Raw genomic sequence first — 19,590 nt, forward strand, 5'->3', positions numbered from 1 at the left:
GCAGCAATTTAATGGCCCATTCCTTCAGTTTGTCCAGGCCATCTTGTAGCCTCTTGGTATCTTCCTGTCTTAATCCTTTTCATAATGTTTGTATCATCAAACATGTAGAGGAATAAGTTTATATCTTCTAGAAAATAGAAGATAGACTTGTATACAGTACAGTATATATTAAGTATAGGTCCTGGTACTGAGCCCTGTGGGACTCTGCTGGTGACATCTCTCCATTGCGGGATCTCCCCATCATGGTAACTCTCAGTTTTCTGTTGCTTAGGTAATCCTTTATCCACTGGAGCACCTTACCTGTTACTCATGTCAGCTTCTCTAACTTATGCACCAGCCTTTTATTAGGGTTACTATGTCAAAGGTTTTCTGACAGTCCAAAAACTTGCAGTCTGCCCATCCTTCTCATTGTAAAATTTTTGTCATCTGATCAAAGAATTCTATTAATCCTGAAAGGCAAGACTTACTATCCCTGAACCCGTGTAGGTGGTGTGTTACATAGTCTTTTCTCTCCAGATGTATTATTAGCTTTTTCCTCATATACTATGCAAGGTGATGGAAAGGATCATACGTTAGTGACACCAGCCTGTAATTCAGTGCCTCCTGCCTGTCACCCCTTTTTTGTATATCTGGACTAGAATAGTTATCTTCCAATGTTCTGAAATGTCTCCTGTTGCTAGTGATCTATTATATACCATAGAGTGGTATGCAGAGTGATCTGCTTCCTCTTTAATACCTATGGTGAGATTCTATCAGTTCCAACAATCTTTGTCATGTCCAATTCCAGCAGATGCCTCCCAACACCATCTCTGGTAATTTTTGCCTGGTCAGAAACCGGGCTGCGGAGAAGCTTATCCTCGGAATCATCAACAGGTTCCGACATGTTCCTCCTTCCTACTTGCTGTGTCATTTTCTTATCGTCTCTCTGCTCCTCTTCTCATATTGAGGTACTGTACCATTCTCATTCCTGACCCTTTGGTATTTCTCTCTGCTCTTTAGTGTCCTGCTATTTCTGTAGTTTCTTCACACTCTTTTACTTAATTAACAGGCTTCCTTACATGACAGATTGAACCAAATTCTTCTTTTTCATTTGTTTTTTCCTTCTGGATTAAGATAACTTTGCCTACTAACTCCTGACCCTTCTGGGAGATAATCCACCAGGTTTTGTAGTCTTTTCCCCCAGTTCTATTCCCCATGGTATTTCTAATAAGAAATTTCTCGTCTCATCTTTGTTCTCCTTCGGAAAGCTAGTCTTTTTGCTTTCAGGTCTCTTCCTTAAGTAGGCTATTCCTATTTACACCAGATACTCAAATATCAGTACTGTACACTATAGTCACTCATTCCCAGGAGGGCTTCAAATTTGACTTCCCTCATATCCGACTCTTACAAAGTGAATGTCAGGTCATTAGGTCAGGTCCAGCTGATATGCCATTTCCTATCATTCATATGGGTTCACTGACATGTTGACTTGGAAGAATGTTTCTTGATGCTATGTCCAATAGTTGTTTCAATCTCTCTGTATCTGTGCCTCCATACAGTTCTCCGTTCTCCCGGTCAATCTTTCCATGGGTGAAATCTCCCATGATTAACTTTCTGGATCCATTCCTGCAGCAACAGCAGTCACACTATTATATAAATGGGTGTTGTGTTGTTTCTATTGTACTCCTGTCTGGTCCTTCTATCATTTAATGGAGGGTTATATATTACTACTACTACTACTATCTTAGGTCCTCCCATTGTCATAGTGCCCATTAAGTAGTCTCTGAACCTTTCAAAACCCGCGATATCCATCTCTTCGAAACTCCGGTCCTTTCTTATCACCAGGGTCACTTAACCTTCCTTCCCTTCCTTCAAAGACAGAAATCCTGCAGAAACAGTGCATTTATTATGACGCTTGACAATATTATTTCTACAAGTGTTATTTCACCTGGGGATTCTTCTTGCAACCTTTCCCCAAGTTTGCTTACTTTGTTTTTAATACAATCTGTCTGAGTACATTACTTGGGTAGCTATTGTAACTGTGTGGAGGTGGAGCCGAGTAGCTTGTTCAGCTGTGTGGGGGTGTTGGGCTGCTTGTGCAGTTGTGTGGAGATGGTGTTGGGCAGCTTTCATATAAAATGCCCCCAATTCATTTTTCATATTTTACATACTTTATAGCAAGCCATCCAAAGTAACACCCACTGCATAATATACCCAAATGTAAAGTGCTTTCTGTAAAATATCACCAAAACTACAAAAGTTTAAAATCTCTCTTTATAAAATAAATACCATTTAAAGTTACTCCTTGCCACTTCTCATGCACTGTACAGTCATTCGACCCTTCTTCTACCTATTCTAGTGCCAGTAAAGTTTATAGTCTATATAAATGACCTACACAGCAGGGGATTCACAATTACATGAATATCCTTGCATCTATAATGTTAACTTATTAGGGAGAGGAAAAGACTTAAATGACTGCCATGCCTTTCAAAATGACCTGGACAAAGTGAATGGCAAAAGACATGGTAGATAAATTAAATATAAATACCATGAAATGGAAAACAGAACAGGGAAGAACAGGCCACAATAACTATCTTTTATATGAAAAGGGGCTGAAGAGCACAAATAAAACTAAAAGGATTCTGGATGGAAGACTGTCACCAGAGGCTCGCATTAAATGCACTTTGAGAGGAGCTTACTCTATGCTAGCAAATTTCAGAATCTCATTTAAATATATAGATGGAGTAATGCTAAAGAAAATGTTATAGTGACTAAGCAGTTATGTTAATACAGTATAGTACTGCAATTACCTTGAACTGTATATCCTAATCATTATTTACTACAAGAAATGCATCTTCATCATATATTGGATAAAATCCATTTATTCTAATAATGTTCTAGTACTCCTATCTTCACATCTGTCATAATTCCACCTGCAAAACAAATACTCAATTTTCTCCAGTAAACCTTAAGAGCTTTAACCACTGCACTGCGCAAAGCGCCTTTAGGCGCTCCGAGAGTTGTGCTTTTTGTTTTTTAATTAGGCTATATTTTAATGTTTTTTAATTTTTTCATTACTCTTTGTATTTTGAAATGGAAATAGTTGACTTTGGAAACATTGACATTAAATTTACCTGAACATTTGTAAAAATAACAAAAATATGTCCTTGACAATTGCACCAAGACGTTTTTGGCGAAAATAGGTGAGCAGTGCAAGGGTTAAGAGCTTAAATATATAGGTTTTCTTTAGATACTGTACTGTACAAGCAGTAAAGTACAGTACAGTACTCTTTAGGTACTGTACTTTCCATTTTTTAGCATGTCATTTGGTCTAATTGAGTACAAACTGAGATCTTTGGGTGCAACTGTCCATTTTTGTTAGACCAAATAGTTGCTATACTATTACTATTACTATTATTACTGGACGATGGGCCGAAATATTTTAGACCTTTCACTGCAAACCCCACATAATTCAATACTAATTAAACAAAATTCTCAGTTACTCCTCAAATCACTTTTCTGTAATGCACTCTGTAATTACATTTGGTATTCCAATGTCTGGATAATTCTAAAACTTACAACATTCACTTTATATTTTACATAAAGGTACAGCAACAGACCTCCTTTCAATGATCTAACAAGGGGTCTTTTTTCAATGATGTTGAACTTAACACCCATTATAATTTCTTATCTTTGCTGCATTCAGTAATTTCTGAATACAATGCCTGCATCACTGCCTGCAGGTTTCCATTTTTCAGCTTCTGCATTGATATGCTTATCTAATTGCTGGAACTGACTTCTGATATTCATTCTGACATCCTAACTTAAGCCATGTGAATCCTAGTACAGTATATATAACTATGAACAAAAATATTTCACGCACTAAAAATGTTCAGCATTTAACATAACATACGCACACACAGGTATGCCAGTGTCAGACCACGGAGGAAAATTAATACAGGAATTTCCTTAAGTACTTTCGTATATTAATACATCTTCAGAAGGAGTGGAAGGTATTAATATACGAAAGTACTTAAGGAAATTTCTGTTTCAATTTTCCTCCGTGGTCTGACACAGTCACATTTTTAATCACGTGTTTATTTTTGTGATATACACACATACAGGTATGCATATGTAGTGCTGCAGAGAAAACCTAGTGATAAGCTATTTTAATCAGTGAATAGGCCATGGATTTTTAATTATATGAACTGAAAACAAAATTACCATTATCTCCTAGAATAATGATCTGAAATAAAAGTATAATAATAAACAATATATTGTTGATACACCATAATAAATTTAACCTCATCTTACCAAGGTCTGGCTGGGTTCAGGCAAAATTAGAAATGGTTACAAATACTGAAGTTAGTACTGTATTGGGATATATATAAATGTGTGTGTATAGTGCATGCTCAAAATAGTGTGGATTCAGTAGTGTATGTGTATATATGTATATATATATGTATATATATATGTATATATATATATATATATATATATATATATATATATATATATATATATAATATATATATATATATATATATATATATATATATATATATATATATATATATATTTAGTCAATACAAAACTGAATTTACATTAGTTTTAACATACACATGTCATACCTAACAGCCAGAGTTACATAAGATAAATTTTCCAGAAATGTTACATTTTGAAGATCTCGTCTTGTCAAATTATAACATTTCTCGTTGTATTATACACGATTAGAATTTTAGGTGGGAATCATAATATAGAAACTTGACCAAAACTAACCTAATACTAGTATAATTATCAGTAATTTAGGCTCCTTTTACAATACATTATTATTGCTGTGTAATGAACCAATTCTGAAAGAAATACTCTATTTAAAAATAAAGAAAATCACTCTACCTGTTAAGCATTGCTTAGTTGGCCAAGTAGTGCAGTTCTGGTTACTAGGTATGACATACTGTGTGAGTGTGTGTATACTGTATTTTATATATATATTATATTACACACACGCACAGTATATATAAATATATATATGCTGGTATTCACACATATACACACACATACAATTTCTGAGTGTTGTATCCAACAGCTAGTTGCCTAGTAAGCCAAATTGTCCTATTAAAAAATAAAAAATCGGGAAAATTTTCGCTTATGGAATGAAAATTTGTCATTATTATAGACATACTTTGTTGCCAAAATTAACTTGGAAGCCTGACCAAAACTAACCTCACCTAACCCCAGCTAAGTTTTACTACTGTAATCTGGAATGAATATTTGAAAATACAGTAGGCATATGTGCTTTGCTTGTTAGGTAAATAATGGAGCTTGCATTCTAGGCCAAGTAGTATGGCTCTGGCCATCAGATAAGTCATTATATATTTAAATATTTAAATATATATATATGTATACACATAATCACACACAATATTTATATATATATATGTAAACACCACACTTATGGAGCTGAAGCTGTCTTCATAAGTGTAGTGTTTTATCTCAAGCAATGACCAAAATATAAATCAGATAATGCAAGAAAACAGATTCACATGCATTCAATCACTTGAGTGCTTTTAACTCCAGTCATTAAGGTCATGGGGTCTAAATTAATTATTATAATTATGCTACACACACACACACACACAACCACAACCAACCAACCCAGTAGGCTCAGGAATCTGTACATCAGTTGATTGATAGTTGAGAGGCGGGACCAAAGAGCCAAAGCTCAACCCCCGCAAGCACAATTGGGCGAGTACAGTATTGTTATCAGCAGAAGCTCCAGAAAACTATTATCAAAGTACTTGTAGGGAGGTCGGGGGCTAAGTATGTGGTGTCCCAAGAAACATCAATAATTAGTGAGCAAAAGTGATAGAGGAAACAAATTTGATAAGGGTGAGGAAAATTTGTATCAGAAGCACTAACAGTCATTATTCACTGACTTTTTGACTTAAAGTGAGGGAGAAATAATCCAAAGTCCAATGTCACTCAAAATGGCCTAAGCTTAGAGGGTCCAAAATCATAAAACTTCTTTATATAGTATATACCGAGATCATTAGTACAAGGTAGAGAGAGAGTGCCGATTGAGAAAAATATACGAATCTTGAAAAAATTTTGAGCCAGGGACACAACCAGAGCAGACAATAAAAAAGTTGGCAGACGGAACAGGATTATCAGTGAAGACAAAAAGGGATACAAATTTCAAAAGTTTTACTAAGAAATAAATACAGAAAGGTGGTTTTCAAGGGAGGTTTGTGATGAATGAGGATTTGCTAAAAATTTCCAGATTTACAATAAGAAAAGGAAGGTCTCAAGAGCAGGTTAATCATTTATCTGAGTCTTCTGGAGCAGGATAAGGAAACTGCCAAACTTGACGGACAAGGTAAGGGAATAAGAAGGAACTAAGGTAAAGGAACAAGAAGGAACTAGAGAAAGAACACGAGACATGAAAATGAAGGGGAAAGGGGAAGGCAGGAGGAGGGGGCAAATTTTATGAAGTTAAATGGGAAAATGTATAAATTTAAGAGTTGAACTCAGTGCAACTCTTAATTGCTAGTCAAATCAGAGTTAATCAATGATATAGCAAGAGAAATCTTGTGGGAAACTCGATTAAAGGAGAATACTAAAGGAATGTAAAAGTGAAAAAAGGAAGTGGCAGACACAGACGTACAAGTTGTAAAAGAGGGAGAAACAATTAAGTAGTATGCTTGGAAGTAAAAAAGTGAGATGACCACCAAGAAACAGACATTAGACACGCAACTAGGAAAGAAATGGGTACAAGCAGTCAATTAGTACAAAATACTGTAGTAGTAGTCCATAATACAGTAGTAGAAAAGTTCTCTTTAGCAAACAGAGTGGTAGGCTGTTGAAACAAGGTGAGCAAGGGGGCAGAGGAGACCAAAACTGTCATATAACAGTACTGGAAAGACAGGAAACCCCAAGTGTAGCTCTCATCCTGTAACTACACTTATGTGATTACAAGGCGTAGTACTAGTAATGTTCATTACATATAAAAATTGCATACCTGAAAAAACAGTGACGTATGAACATGTCTATGGATGATTCTAAGCTAATGGAAATAATAAAATACTAAGTGAATACCATACCCTTCAAAGTGACACAAAATAAGTGCACGAAGACATTAATGGCAAATGGAATTAAACGTGGATAAAGGTCATATACAGTATTGTACAGGGAATAAATGAAACCATGTCACATTCAACTAACAAATTATACAAAAAGATGCTGAAGAAGAGATCCTGAGGTGGTTTTTAATAGCAAACCAAACGACACCAAACGCCATCATCAAGGCTAGAGTTAGACGAGCCTACACTACACTTGCCAATTTGAGATCTGCTTTTAAATTCAACGATGGAGAAATGCTACAAAAAACTGCTCATTGCATATATAACACCCAAAAGAATATGTAGCAGTTGTGTGTTTATATCTTAAAAAGGGGCTTTATCATCCCCCTCACTTAAAATTATGATAGGAAACAACAACGTTGACAAGGAAGAATCTTCTTAAGCTAATAACTTCGAGAACAAGAAGCCATTGATTCAGTTATGAAAACAAAAGTACTGATATAAGGTACGAAAAATCATTCTTGCAAAAGATAGTTTGCATCATGTGGTATTTTTTTTTATACTTGTGCCCTAGTAATACTGTATTGATGTGGATGAAACTTGGCAATGTGCTTTTCTTTCACTGACAGCAATTTTTCTTTGAATACAGCTTCATTTGTGAGTAGAAAGGGTGGATTTCTTGTGAAATCAAAGTGAAGAACTTAATTTTCTGTACCTATGCTTAATGGGTTTCCAGTGACACTAACAATGACTTCTAATGTTGTACCCATCTTCTATAAATATTAAAAATCTCCTTAGAGCAAATTATATATATAAAAAAAAAAAACTACAATTAATATCCAATTTTTTTATGTTCACAGAATCAATTTTATTTTTTCAGGTTTAATAAATTCTCCTAATGTTGTAACCACCAATGAAAATCATTAAACTACACCATTCATCCAGTTTTGGAAATATAATGGAAATCCTTCCCCAAGTGCAGAAATGTTGAACAATTTTGAAGAAATAATTAACATTAATAAAATTAATAAGAAAATGATGACACGTTTGGAAAAAAAATAACAAAATTCCAGATGCCTTGAAGGAATGTGAAATGGAGATTTGCCTTAAGACTCGAAACATCCCCCCCCCCCTTCCCTCAAATAGAATTTAATAAAAGTATATTTGATTTTTTAAAGCCGTGAAAAAACATTATGATGAAATAATATAAAGAAAAAATGAATCTTTTTAGAATTTTGGTGCATGAAAAGTGTGTTATGCCACCAAGTGCCACCTCCCACCCGAGTGCCTACTGATGACACAATACAAATTTAAAACAAAAATTTCACATTGAAAATCATACATGGATTATGGGGGTAATAAGGTCAACATTACCATTTGCTCTTCACCTCAAACATAACAATTGTAGTACAGGTTGTTCTAAAATCTGAAAATACAACAAATAAAATTTTGTGTTAAGTTAAAGAAACGAATGTGAGGAAAACGAGGAAGAATATTTACCCGCTTTAGTTTCCTTTTGAGAGGGGAAAAAAATAACTCTGGCCCAATTCACGATTACGACACATTTGCTGCCACTCAAAATCATTATACTGTACTGTCATGTTTCTTCATACTAATACCCTAATATCATTAAAAAACAACTATCACTGAATAATCAAGAGACTGTCACACTTGAGGATATTCCAGGGTCATCAAGGAAAGTTAGTTACAGGTGACATGAATCCCCCCCCCCATCCCTATCCAAGGCTTTATGGGCATTGAGGCCATAAATAATTCTCAGAATATGGTCACTTTGTCCCCCAAAAACCAACCTGTTAGCTGCTGAATAACTAGTCTCACTTTTCCTACATCCGAGAATGACAGTTACAGCAGAAAGGTTACAGGAGGCACCATTTTTAACACTTTTGGTAAGAGAATATTGTAATTTCAACCAGTTGTGTGAAGTACAATTTTTGTATCGGGGAAAATGTGGCAATTATATAGATATTTCCCATTTATCAAGATTATTTCCAATGCTCCAGTCTCTAAACATTATTTTACCCTCTGACAGTGTATATGAATCACACCAAACTACTTTCCCATGCTCAAAACCTTTCCCCCTTGTTTAACGAATTTCTAGGAAAATTGTGGGAACCAGTTATAGTAAATAATTCACATACAATCTCATGACCATTATCAGAATATTATTTCTGGTACAGTACCTCCACTTGGTCAAAGTTGAGGTGCAATTACTCTACCATTAACTCCATGTTTTCTGAACCGTTTCTGAACTGTTTTCCATTCTCCAAACCAACAAGTTTCAACAAACTTCTTGAAGCTCGCCTTTAAATATTAAAACATGCTAGACGATTTCTTCCAAAATGGCCTCAATGACTCTCCCATAGCCCAATCTATGTACATGGAGTCAAGACTATTGTTTTTATTACGATTAAAAACCAGCAATTAAAATATTATCGAGCCGCATATGCGACTTGATAATGGTCCAGGACGGACTGAAACATCATCGTTCCTTCATCTTCTGATGTGTGGTTTGGTCATAAACAGAGTTAACTTTTCACTCTCAAAATCTCAACATGAAATCGTTTTATGTTTTTTTACTTTATTTTATTGGTTTAATAACTATAAATTTGGTGTCATAATCTTGGCCAATAAATTCTCATTAGAATAGATGCAAAATGAAGTGTATATATAATAGATTATGTGCAACAGATATGAATATACAAATGTTTATGGTTAACAATAGGATGATGCATTTTAGTGTCATTGGAACATTTACCGTCAGAGTACAGATGACACACTAGCATTATTGGAACACAAAAGTGTTGAGAGGAAGACCTTTTATAGAAATTCAGAGTTTGCAGGATGCATTGTATTCTTATTGGTCTTATTTATAATGATAGTCTGTCTTAAGAATACTTATGGGCTAGTATTGAGTTGAATCATATTTTCAACTGGAAAACGGACTCAAAAATGTATCATATTTTATACTTCTACTAACCATGAAAAAATATATAAATTTTAATTTTGTTTTAGTGGTTACTTATTTACCACTGGAATTGTTTTTAAACTTAGATTATATATGCAATTTTTTACACAAACAGAAGAACGTATAGACCGAAATATAAGTACCGCAGTGATAGGTTACACCTTAATTACTTGTCAAAATGGATACTTTTCTTTTAAAATATATTTAGTTTTTCACCTGTATTTTACTGTAGTGCTTCAAAACAAGTAAAAAAAAAAAAAAAAATGAAGCGAACTGAACAGTATAGTTACAGCATTTTAATGAATGACTAGGCTGCAGTCAGTGGGTAATATGGATAAAAAAAAAAGTAAAATACAGTATTGTTTTTACCCCACGAAAAAATATTTTAATAAACCTTTCCTGATAAACATTAGAAAGATAATGTTCATATAGTGTATTTTGTGTATTAATGTCCAAAAGTATGTGCATAACAACCGCCATAACAAAAAAAATAAATAAAGTACAATACTGCCACAGCATTTGAAAATTCAGAACGTCTGAAAGTTCAAAACAATGTATAGTAGTTCAGATTTTCAAGGTTACTGTTTATGTATATATGCATGCATGTATACACAGTAATTACAGTGAGATCTTTGCATGGCCATCTTGCTTCACAAAAAGAGAAGTCTACCATTAGTTGAAATGTTTAATGAAAGCTATATTAATTGTAGGTGCAAAATAAAACATTTATTTCATAATCAGAAACAAATTTAATTACAATTAATATTTATACAGTAAATGAAATGAACTATTTATTCTTTAATATCAAATAAGCAGTACCTTGCAATATATAAAACTTCACAAACATTAAACATCACATATATGTTAAAAAATTATTAAACAAACTTTTTATAAAATGCTGTCAATAATTGCATTTAAATTTGTTACAATGCCATTAGCCCATGCCACTGCTGCAAATTTCTTTTGCATTGATATCAACTTTTAGACGGGCTCCAAGAATAATTCACAATACCATATAAATGCAAGTGATTCCTGAAGCTCTCTTTCGTAGGCTTTTTTTTGCGGCAATTTTTTTCCCCTCTTTCACCCCAACAATTCTTAATAAGGTTTAAATCGAGGCTGTTTCCCGGCCATGGAAAACTCCGTATATTCTTGCGGTAATTTGTTGCCTGAAAGTGAAAATAAGCAATAACTATGGTGTTTGAACATGTTTTCTGATCGCTAAAACAATATTTATTTGAATATATTATATAGAAGTACAGCGTTTATGTCTGAAATGATGGCATGGTGCAGGATCATTTTAAAACTGGGAGTTTTAAAGTTCCCAATTAGTCCCTTCAATGGATATTACATGATTTCCTACAAATTAGGAGCCATGTCTGTGCATTGTGCAAAGTGCAAGTGACTAATATGATCAGAGGAAATGCATTATCAATGTGAATTAGCCTCTGGGTGTTTGACAATTGCCTGTAGAAAGGCTATATAATATATTTCAGAGGCACACCCTCAGATGCAGAGGTTTCCATTCAAACAATGTTAAACTATGCCTCGTCGAGAGCGAAAACGGGAGGAAAAGATATCCAATCCAAATTCAAGGTTTATGCATCTCCACAAGGTTCAGGAAGGTTAAATGTGTTACGTTTTAGTTAGATCGGGAATTTTTTTTTACTGGTCATTCCATGAGATCTATTTACCCAAGACAACAATGAATGTCAGAGCTATTAGTTTGAAAACCTGTGCATACTTCCCAATGAACCTATAATTATAAGATATGGCAAGACAATGTTAAAAAAAATAATAAATAAATAGCTTTAGAAAAATGCTGCAAATCTGTACATTTTTGTTACTGTCCCACCTCCCATTATGTCTGCATTTATTTCTAGTCTAGTTGTGGTTTCTTAGCAATCAGGCCAATGTAAGTTAAAGTCAAACATTTTAGCTATATCCTGCACCATCTGGAGTTAAGCATATATTTTGGTGATCCCTTTAAATCCTCATTATACAAACTTATGCCATACTAACAACTACACAAAACTTCAACAAAAAACAATGTAATCACTAAACTTATTTGCCAATACCTACACAAGTAATGATCCCAGCTACAATTTACACACATTACCAGACCACACTGGCAAAGCAGTAAAATTAACAAGAAAATGACACACTCCTTAACAACCTAATTTGTTATAAGGGTTTTCCTACCACAATGCATAAATAATTACCAATGCACAACTATAATTTGTTAATAACCCAGATATTTACTTGCTAACTAAAACAAAAACAGCAAACTAAATGTGAGGCATATTTTGAGTTATTTTATTGCAATGGTTCTATATTATAAAATACCCTTAATTTTGTTCTGTTCTGTAGTAATTAAATGCCATGTCTAATAAGAGTTACCTAACACACACGAACTATTTATACAAAAATCAATACAATATTTGAATAAATATATTGATTGCTACTCATCAAAAAGTACTAAATGCAGAAATAACACCAAATCACTACAAAACACACAAAATATAATTGATATGTATTCTATACATGCTCACCTATATTGTATACATAATGAGACCGTGCCTGTGACACCCCCCACAATCACCTGTGGAGGTCGTGTAGCACAGGGCTCCTGTTATGTTGACAGTGTATGGGTGTACAGTAAACAATGCGCTGCAGTGCAATTCTCAATGATGATAGACAAGTGTCGCATCACCAAAGTGGTCGAATTCTGCGCGGCATTTCTCTTATTTTCAACGCCGCAACAGTGATAATGCTAATGTAATTATTCACATCTAACGCCCTAGATATAAAACGAACGCAGTGTCTTTTGAGCCCCCTAGTTTGACGTCAGTGCAAGAGGTATACTGTATAACAAACATTCTCATCCATATTGTATTCATACTATATATGCTCGTCTATAATGCATGCATAGCTTATATGCTCACCTATATTGAATGCAACCTATATATACTCGCCTATATTGTATGCCTTCTATATATGCTTACTCAGACATACTTTCCATAATTGTTTAACTGCATTTAATGCATACAACATACATGTTCACCTACATTGCTAGACAAACACTGACATCAATTATATACCTTCCATATTTATTTATTTACACACACACACACACACAGTATACTTATCTATATTGTATGTATATCATATATGCTCACCTACAATGCATGTATGCCATTTAAATTCACCTATATTACATGTACACTACATATGATCACTTATGTTATATTGATACTACATATGCTCATCTATTTCATATACATAGCAAATATGCATACCTATAATATATACTAGCCAATAATGTAAGCCTACCACATTTGATCACATATATTACAAGCATACAGTAAATTCCTTGAGGTACTGAATTCAAACCAAATACAGAACAGTATACTGTAGTAGTCCTCCCTTCATTGCGCGTAAACCATGTTTACTTTCGTACATTTTGTATACTGTGTAATAGAAAGAACTAATTCAGTGAAGGACCTCAAACTTATGAAGACAATTTGCTGCTGTTGAAGTAAATTTCATTAATTCTATAAGGTATATCCATGATAAAGTGAATGTTTACCTTCTCGAATGTTTTCATTATGGTAACAGATGGCAGGCTATTTTTGTTCACATTATCAATGGATCTTTCACAAAAATGTTAAATTTTAATAAATACTGGAATGATTAATGTGGCATTTAAGAAAACCCAATAAAAACTCAACCAAGGAGTAGCAAAAAAGGGATTTTTCATTATGAAATGAATACATTTCCCAGTTCTCTGAAGAGCAACTGACGATGCAGTAAAATTATTCCATGACCATGTTTTTTTTTAACTACTGTAACTGTAATAATATGTAATAACTATTTTATCTGTAGTGTATGTAATAATTTTTAAAGGCCATCATATGCAAAATATAAAATTTTCATAACATACCACACATTCTCCACTGCCTTACGTGAATGATATGTATTATAAAAAAATGTTTGCAGTGCTGGCAAGTTGAGAAAATCATAATCCCATAATCTTTTATGATAGGTTAGACGGCAAACTACTTTTTTAACACAGTAACATGATGACCCAAAAATATGTATGCAGAGATCTGCCTCTCCCAAATAAGAGTCACCAAAAAATACCAGGGGGAAGGGGGGAAATTTTGAATCTAGCAGCTCAACTGCTAGATAAATCAACTCTAATGTAATGTCATCACATATCCAAGTGGTGCCGAATGCAGCACAACCTGGGAGGTTCTACAGCAGGGAATATACCTCCAGAAAACCAGCATCAAATCTAGAATTCACTGCCTGTGTGTAATAAATCTGGCAGGACTAGTATCTTGAGATTCTTATCTCGAGATGATTTCGGGGCTTTAGTGTCCCCGTGGCCCGGTCCTCGACCAGGCCTCCACCCCCAGGAAGCAGCCCGTGACAGCTGACTAACACCCAGGTGCCTATTTTACTGCTAGGTAACAGGGGCATAGGGTGAAAGAAACTCTGCCCATTGTTTCTCGACGGCGCCTGGGATCAAACCCAGGACCACAGGATCACAAGTCCAGCATACTGTCCGCTCGGCCAACCGGCTCCCTATCTGGAGCCAGATCAACTAGTTTTCCCCTTACATGGTTTTCACTCTTATCAATGACAAAATCAATAGGTCTATGCTCTTTACTTTCACCAGACCCAGGGGTAAATGGTTCGACCGATTTACCATAAGTCAAGACTGGGCCCAATCCAAGCTTGGAGAGGAGTAGAACTCCCAGAACCCACTCCAGGTATACTCCCGGGACATCAGACTCATGAGAGAACAGCAGAGTAAAAGTTCGGAAACAACTGAAATGCAGTACAGTAGTGTACAGACAAGCCGAGGTACGTTGATCGAGCATGGTTTACGGAACACATTCTTCCGCAACACAAAATAAGACACTACATCCTTTTAATACTAATGTTGGAAAATATCTAGGTAATATAAGAAACTAATAAAAATCCCCTACATTTTTCATATCTTACAATACAGACATCATGCAATATTCTTAAGACCTACCAGTAAGTACTGTAATACTGTTTACATTGTGGACAATCAAGAAAGGTATCCTTGGAGCAGTACATCTCGGCATACAAAAGATCTCAACGAGTTCAGGGTGAGCAATAATTAAAGTATAAGAATATTTGCATAAGCAATATAACAGAATATGTATAAGGAACAATTAGTAAAGAAAATATAATGAGTAGAAGTGCAGTATAATGAAATTGGAGAAAATAATGAATCTACAGAATACAGTAGAGTGTAATGAGAATGTCAATCAACAAGATGGCTGAGAAGTTAGGAATGATTAAAGTGAGAAAAGCTGCCGAGGAGAAGGATGTGGTGGTAAATTTAGAGTAAAGTAGGAAAGGAGAAAGTTGTGGGAGGAGGTTGTGATAGCTTATCACTGACTATGGAGTAATGAGAACTAGTTTTTAATGTCTAGCCTTGTTTTATGTACCTACTAAGCTTGACGTGAAAGTTCTGTCGCATGCATTCTTTAAGTCACTTATCCCACTTCCATAGATACCCATATCCGACCTCCTCTCAATTTAAATAGATTTCCGTATCTGCCTTGAATAATCCTCTTAGTATTTGTATGTCGTGATCATATCCCCTTTGTTCCCACTCTCCTTAAGGTTGCAAGATCAAGTTCTCTCAACCTGTCTTTATAGTTCAGCCCTCTCAATTTGTTTTGGTACAAGGCTCTTTACATTTTGTACTTCACGAAGGGTGGGGAGAAGATTTAAGACTGGAGTTACACACACTTTTAAGTCTCTCACAGATGAATATGCTCTTGGGAGCCTCTTTAAGGTTGCAAATGCACTTCTTATATTTGCAAATTTTCAGTATACTGTACTACTTACATTGTCCTATTTGTGTGTGCCTCTGGTGTTAGTGCTAGAATTTTATCCACTCCTTGTGAGGAGGATATGATAATTTATTAGTGTGATTTTGCAGTAGTGATGTGTAGTTATATACTTGCCTAGTTGTACTTGCAGGGAATTGCCTTTTGTTCTATGGCCTGCCTCTCAATCCTTAACAGAAAGATGTGCAGGTTCCAGTGCCTATTGGGATCTGTCATATCTCTACTGTATTTGAATCTGAATGACAATTACCTCCACCACTTCACTTCACACAACCTTTTTTCACTATTCAGATACTGAAAATATGTCTCTTAATCATTTGGGTACCTATTTTCCATTTGTGATCCCTTGTTAATGTACACCAATGATAATCTGTCTTGTCTTTTGAACGTGGCTTTCATGTCTCCCTTATTTCTTTCCTCTTCCAATGATGTGAAGTTTAACGTCTAAAAGGATTGAATTATGTGGAAAGACTAATGTGGTGAACTGTGTCAATACCATGAATTATATCAACATCACTGTATGTAAGGCGGCAATAGTAACGTAATTATCAAAACACGAGAACTATGGGGCTCAGGTCATCGATAAATATCCAATACACATTGAGGATTTAACTGTTGCTTTCTTTCTGATGTGGCTATAAAAGTAGCTTGGGTTAGATCTTTGCTTTATGTACTATATCACGACTCAAATTGGCTTTCTGCTTACCTTCTCACTCTGAGGTACTGTACTCATTATTAGCTCTCTGCTTGATGGGGTTCTGGGATTTCTTCTACTCCCTAAGCCCGGCCCGAGGCCAGGCTTGACGTGTGAGGTATCCCCTTGAGAGAGGTTATCTTGAGGTTATCTTGAGACTTGTCTCTAGTATCCCCTTGCTTAAGTTTTCAATGCCCTCATACCAATCCACATTGTTTTCTTACATCTTCCTTAAATCCATGAGTTAAGTCTTATGCCTTCCACTGTCCTTCCTCCCTTTGGGGGGGAGGGGGAAGTAATTTTGTATTTACTATTTTGCACTCCTTGCACATGTCACAAAACGATAAGTTGGCATCAAATGACAATATGTATGATGTTTAAAGCATGTGATGTTAATTATGAGTTGGGTAAGGGTTGTTAAGAACTGCGAATGGCAATTATATCTTCACAAATCATAATGACTGAACACCAACAGCACGTGGGTCAACTTCTAGAGCCACTGATAAAGCTATTATTCATGTCTCATGGTATAGACAACTCAAGTGTTGTTTAACCCTTAAGAATGTAGTTAGTTCACAGGGTCAATACTCTAAAAGAATGAGCGTAGGATGGAGAGGGACGAGACCAAAAGACCGCAAAAGTCATTCAATATCATACCAAGTAAAACCAATGCAGATATTTAAGCAAAACTGCAACTCCGATTCAGAGAAAATAGTCAACCAAAGGCTTACATCAGCTTTTGTCAACCACTGTAATATGACACACCAAGGTAACTAGGGGTTCTTCATATGATACTGATAAACAGGCTAAATCTAATCGTATACATATACTGGTATATATTTTTGAGTCATTACTGTGTTTAATTTTCTAGTCGAGACAGAAATAGTCGCCTTTCAGTTGATAATAAAATCCATGTTTATCTAAAGTATTAGCATTAGTTCAAGGGGTACAAAGGTTGAAAAACATTGGACTACATCATATTCAACTATTGCAATTATGAAAAATTTGCAACTTTATAACCACAGTATTATAGCTATGATAATAAAAATTAACATTTGAATGATAGGGTTTCAAGGCACACAATAATTAAATACCTTTAACCATTCTTGCAATAAAATATATACAGTAGTTGGCTAAATTGCAATAGTTGAAGATGCATTAGTTGCAATCGGGAGCACAGGGATCCTCTAGTATGATGGTAATATACAAAGGCTTTCTCCAGATGTCACATGGACAAAAGCTGTATTCCTTTCAAGGAAATAAAATTACTACAAATCCCCACCACTCACCCAAGTATCTCATGATGTAGGCAATATTTAATATTTGTAAAAATATTAATGCCCTCTTCCTCTTCTTGTACAGACTCGTCTACAGTACGAACAACTATACAACAGCCACTACTATAATTCATTATGCAAATACAGTAGTATAAAGGTACATGCACGCAGCTAAGGACCTTGGGGGTGGGGGGCCAAAATATATTAGAATGTTCTATTTTGCAACAGAGTGGTAGGTGGTTGAAACAAGTTGTGAGAAGAAGGTGCAAGCCAAAACCATCAGTAGTTTCAAAGTGTCATACGACAGAGAAATGGGCAGACGGGATACCGTGAGCGTAGCTCTCAGCTTGTAACTAAACTTAGGTAATTACACACGAAAAACATTTATTAGACCATTTCCAACTTTCACAGAAAATGGGGGGGAGGGGGGGGAGGGGGAGATGATGGGCAAATAACATGCCAAATGTCAGAATTTGAACAAAAGTTTTCATGCCCAATTTTAAAGAAGATAAGTTTTCATGTCCAATTACAACAATCAGTTTTCAGATCATACTTATGTCTCCTGTCTCCAGGAAATATGAAGAAGTAATATCAATTAAAATAAGTAAGCCAATATGGCTATGCTGTGAAGCACTATGGAATTCACAAAGTAATCCAAGCTATCTGTACACTGCATCATTTACCACTAGGACTATGGGCATCGAAGATTCACGTTCCACCATAAAACAAGCCCCAAAGAGCAGACAAATTATGAAGTACTATCTTTCTGCCAACAGATGGCTCTCAAGCCAAAAACCTAACTAAAAAACTTTGATTTCAATTTAAAACTAATATCTTACTTGTAAAAAGATGCATTTTATTTAAAATTTATTCATAAGTAAAATAAATATTTTTTAAGTACCATAATATTATTATACAGTAATTTATGAAACTTAAGAATACTGTATATCTAATTAACAATATAAATCATTCCAGTGCAATAGTCAAATATTATAACACACAAATACAATCTTAAGACAAATGAATGGCAATACTGTATCGGCTTGAGCAAAGGTGCGATTCCAGCACTTTTTCCCCGTTATAAAATAACTTTGTAACTTTTTAAAATTTTATAAAAAAATATTGTTATCGATCGAGTGAGGGCAAAGGGAGAGATGTGAAACCGTTAGGGAGTGAGTTGGCAGTATGAGAGGGAGTGAACCAGTGAGGGAGGGAGGAAGCCACTAAGGAAGGGGTAGTCTATAAAAATATATAAATACCTGAAGAAGAAAATAGGTGGTAAACACAAAATTTAATTATTATAACAGTGAACGAAATTTAACAAAATAAAATAAAATCGCTAGTTGCCAAGCAGTCTGAAATAGAGTCAAAATTTTCCAAGCCAGTAATGATAACTTGATGTTTAGAAGCCTTAAAGCAATAACTGACATGAAAGAATGAAGAAAAAGAAAAACACAAGAGGTAATACTGATGTTTACTCCATTAATAAACCAGCTATACACAAAATATACCCTCCACATTCTCAACAAAAACGTATCAAATGTGAATGCAGATGACATACATACCGACAGTCTTTATATTTGGCACATAATACTATAGAACTTAATGGGTTCAGTAATATATTCCCATTGATTTAAAGATTTATTTTTGAGATAGAAGAGAGGCAGCTGGCCAATTT

General features: G+C 34.9%; 1 protein-coding gene across 12 annotated transcripts in view; it reads right to left on the minus strand.

Moving 5' to 3' along the window:
- LOC123746533 (sex-lethal homolog) overlaps positions 1–19,590 on the minus strand; it is a 109,762-nt gene that overhangs the window by 28,155 nt on the left and 62,017 nt on the right. For 2 of the 12 annotated variants that reach the window (XM_045728094.2, XM_045728093.2), the window contains exon 6: positions 10,770–11,213. The exons of the other annotated variants lie outside the window; for them this stretch is intronic. In XM_045728094.2, the coding sequence (XP_045584050.2) occupies positions 11,143–11,213 (71 nt within the window). In that variant the 3' untranslated portion in view covers positions 10,770–11,142. Of the gene's footprint in view, positions 1–10,769; positions 11,214–19,590 lie in introns of those variants that run through there. 12 annotated transcript variants of the gene reach the window in all.

Source organism: Procambarus clarkii, chromosome 90 (genome assembly GCF_040958095.1).
Source record: "Procambarus clarkii isolate CNS0578487 chromosome 90, FALCON_Pclarkii_2.0, whole genome shotgun sequence".
NCBI lineage: Eukaryota > Metazoa > Arthropoda > Malacostraca > Decapoda > Cambaridae > Procambarus > Procambarus clarkii.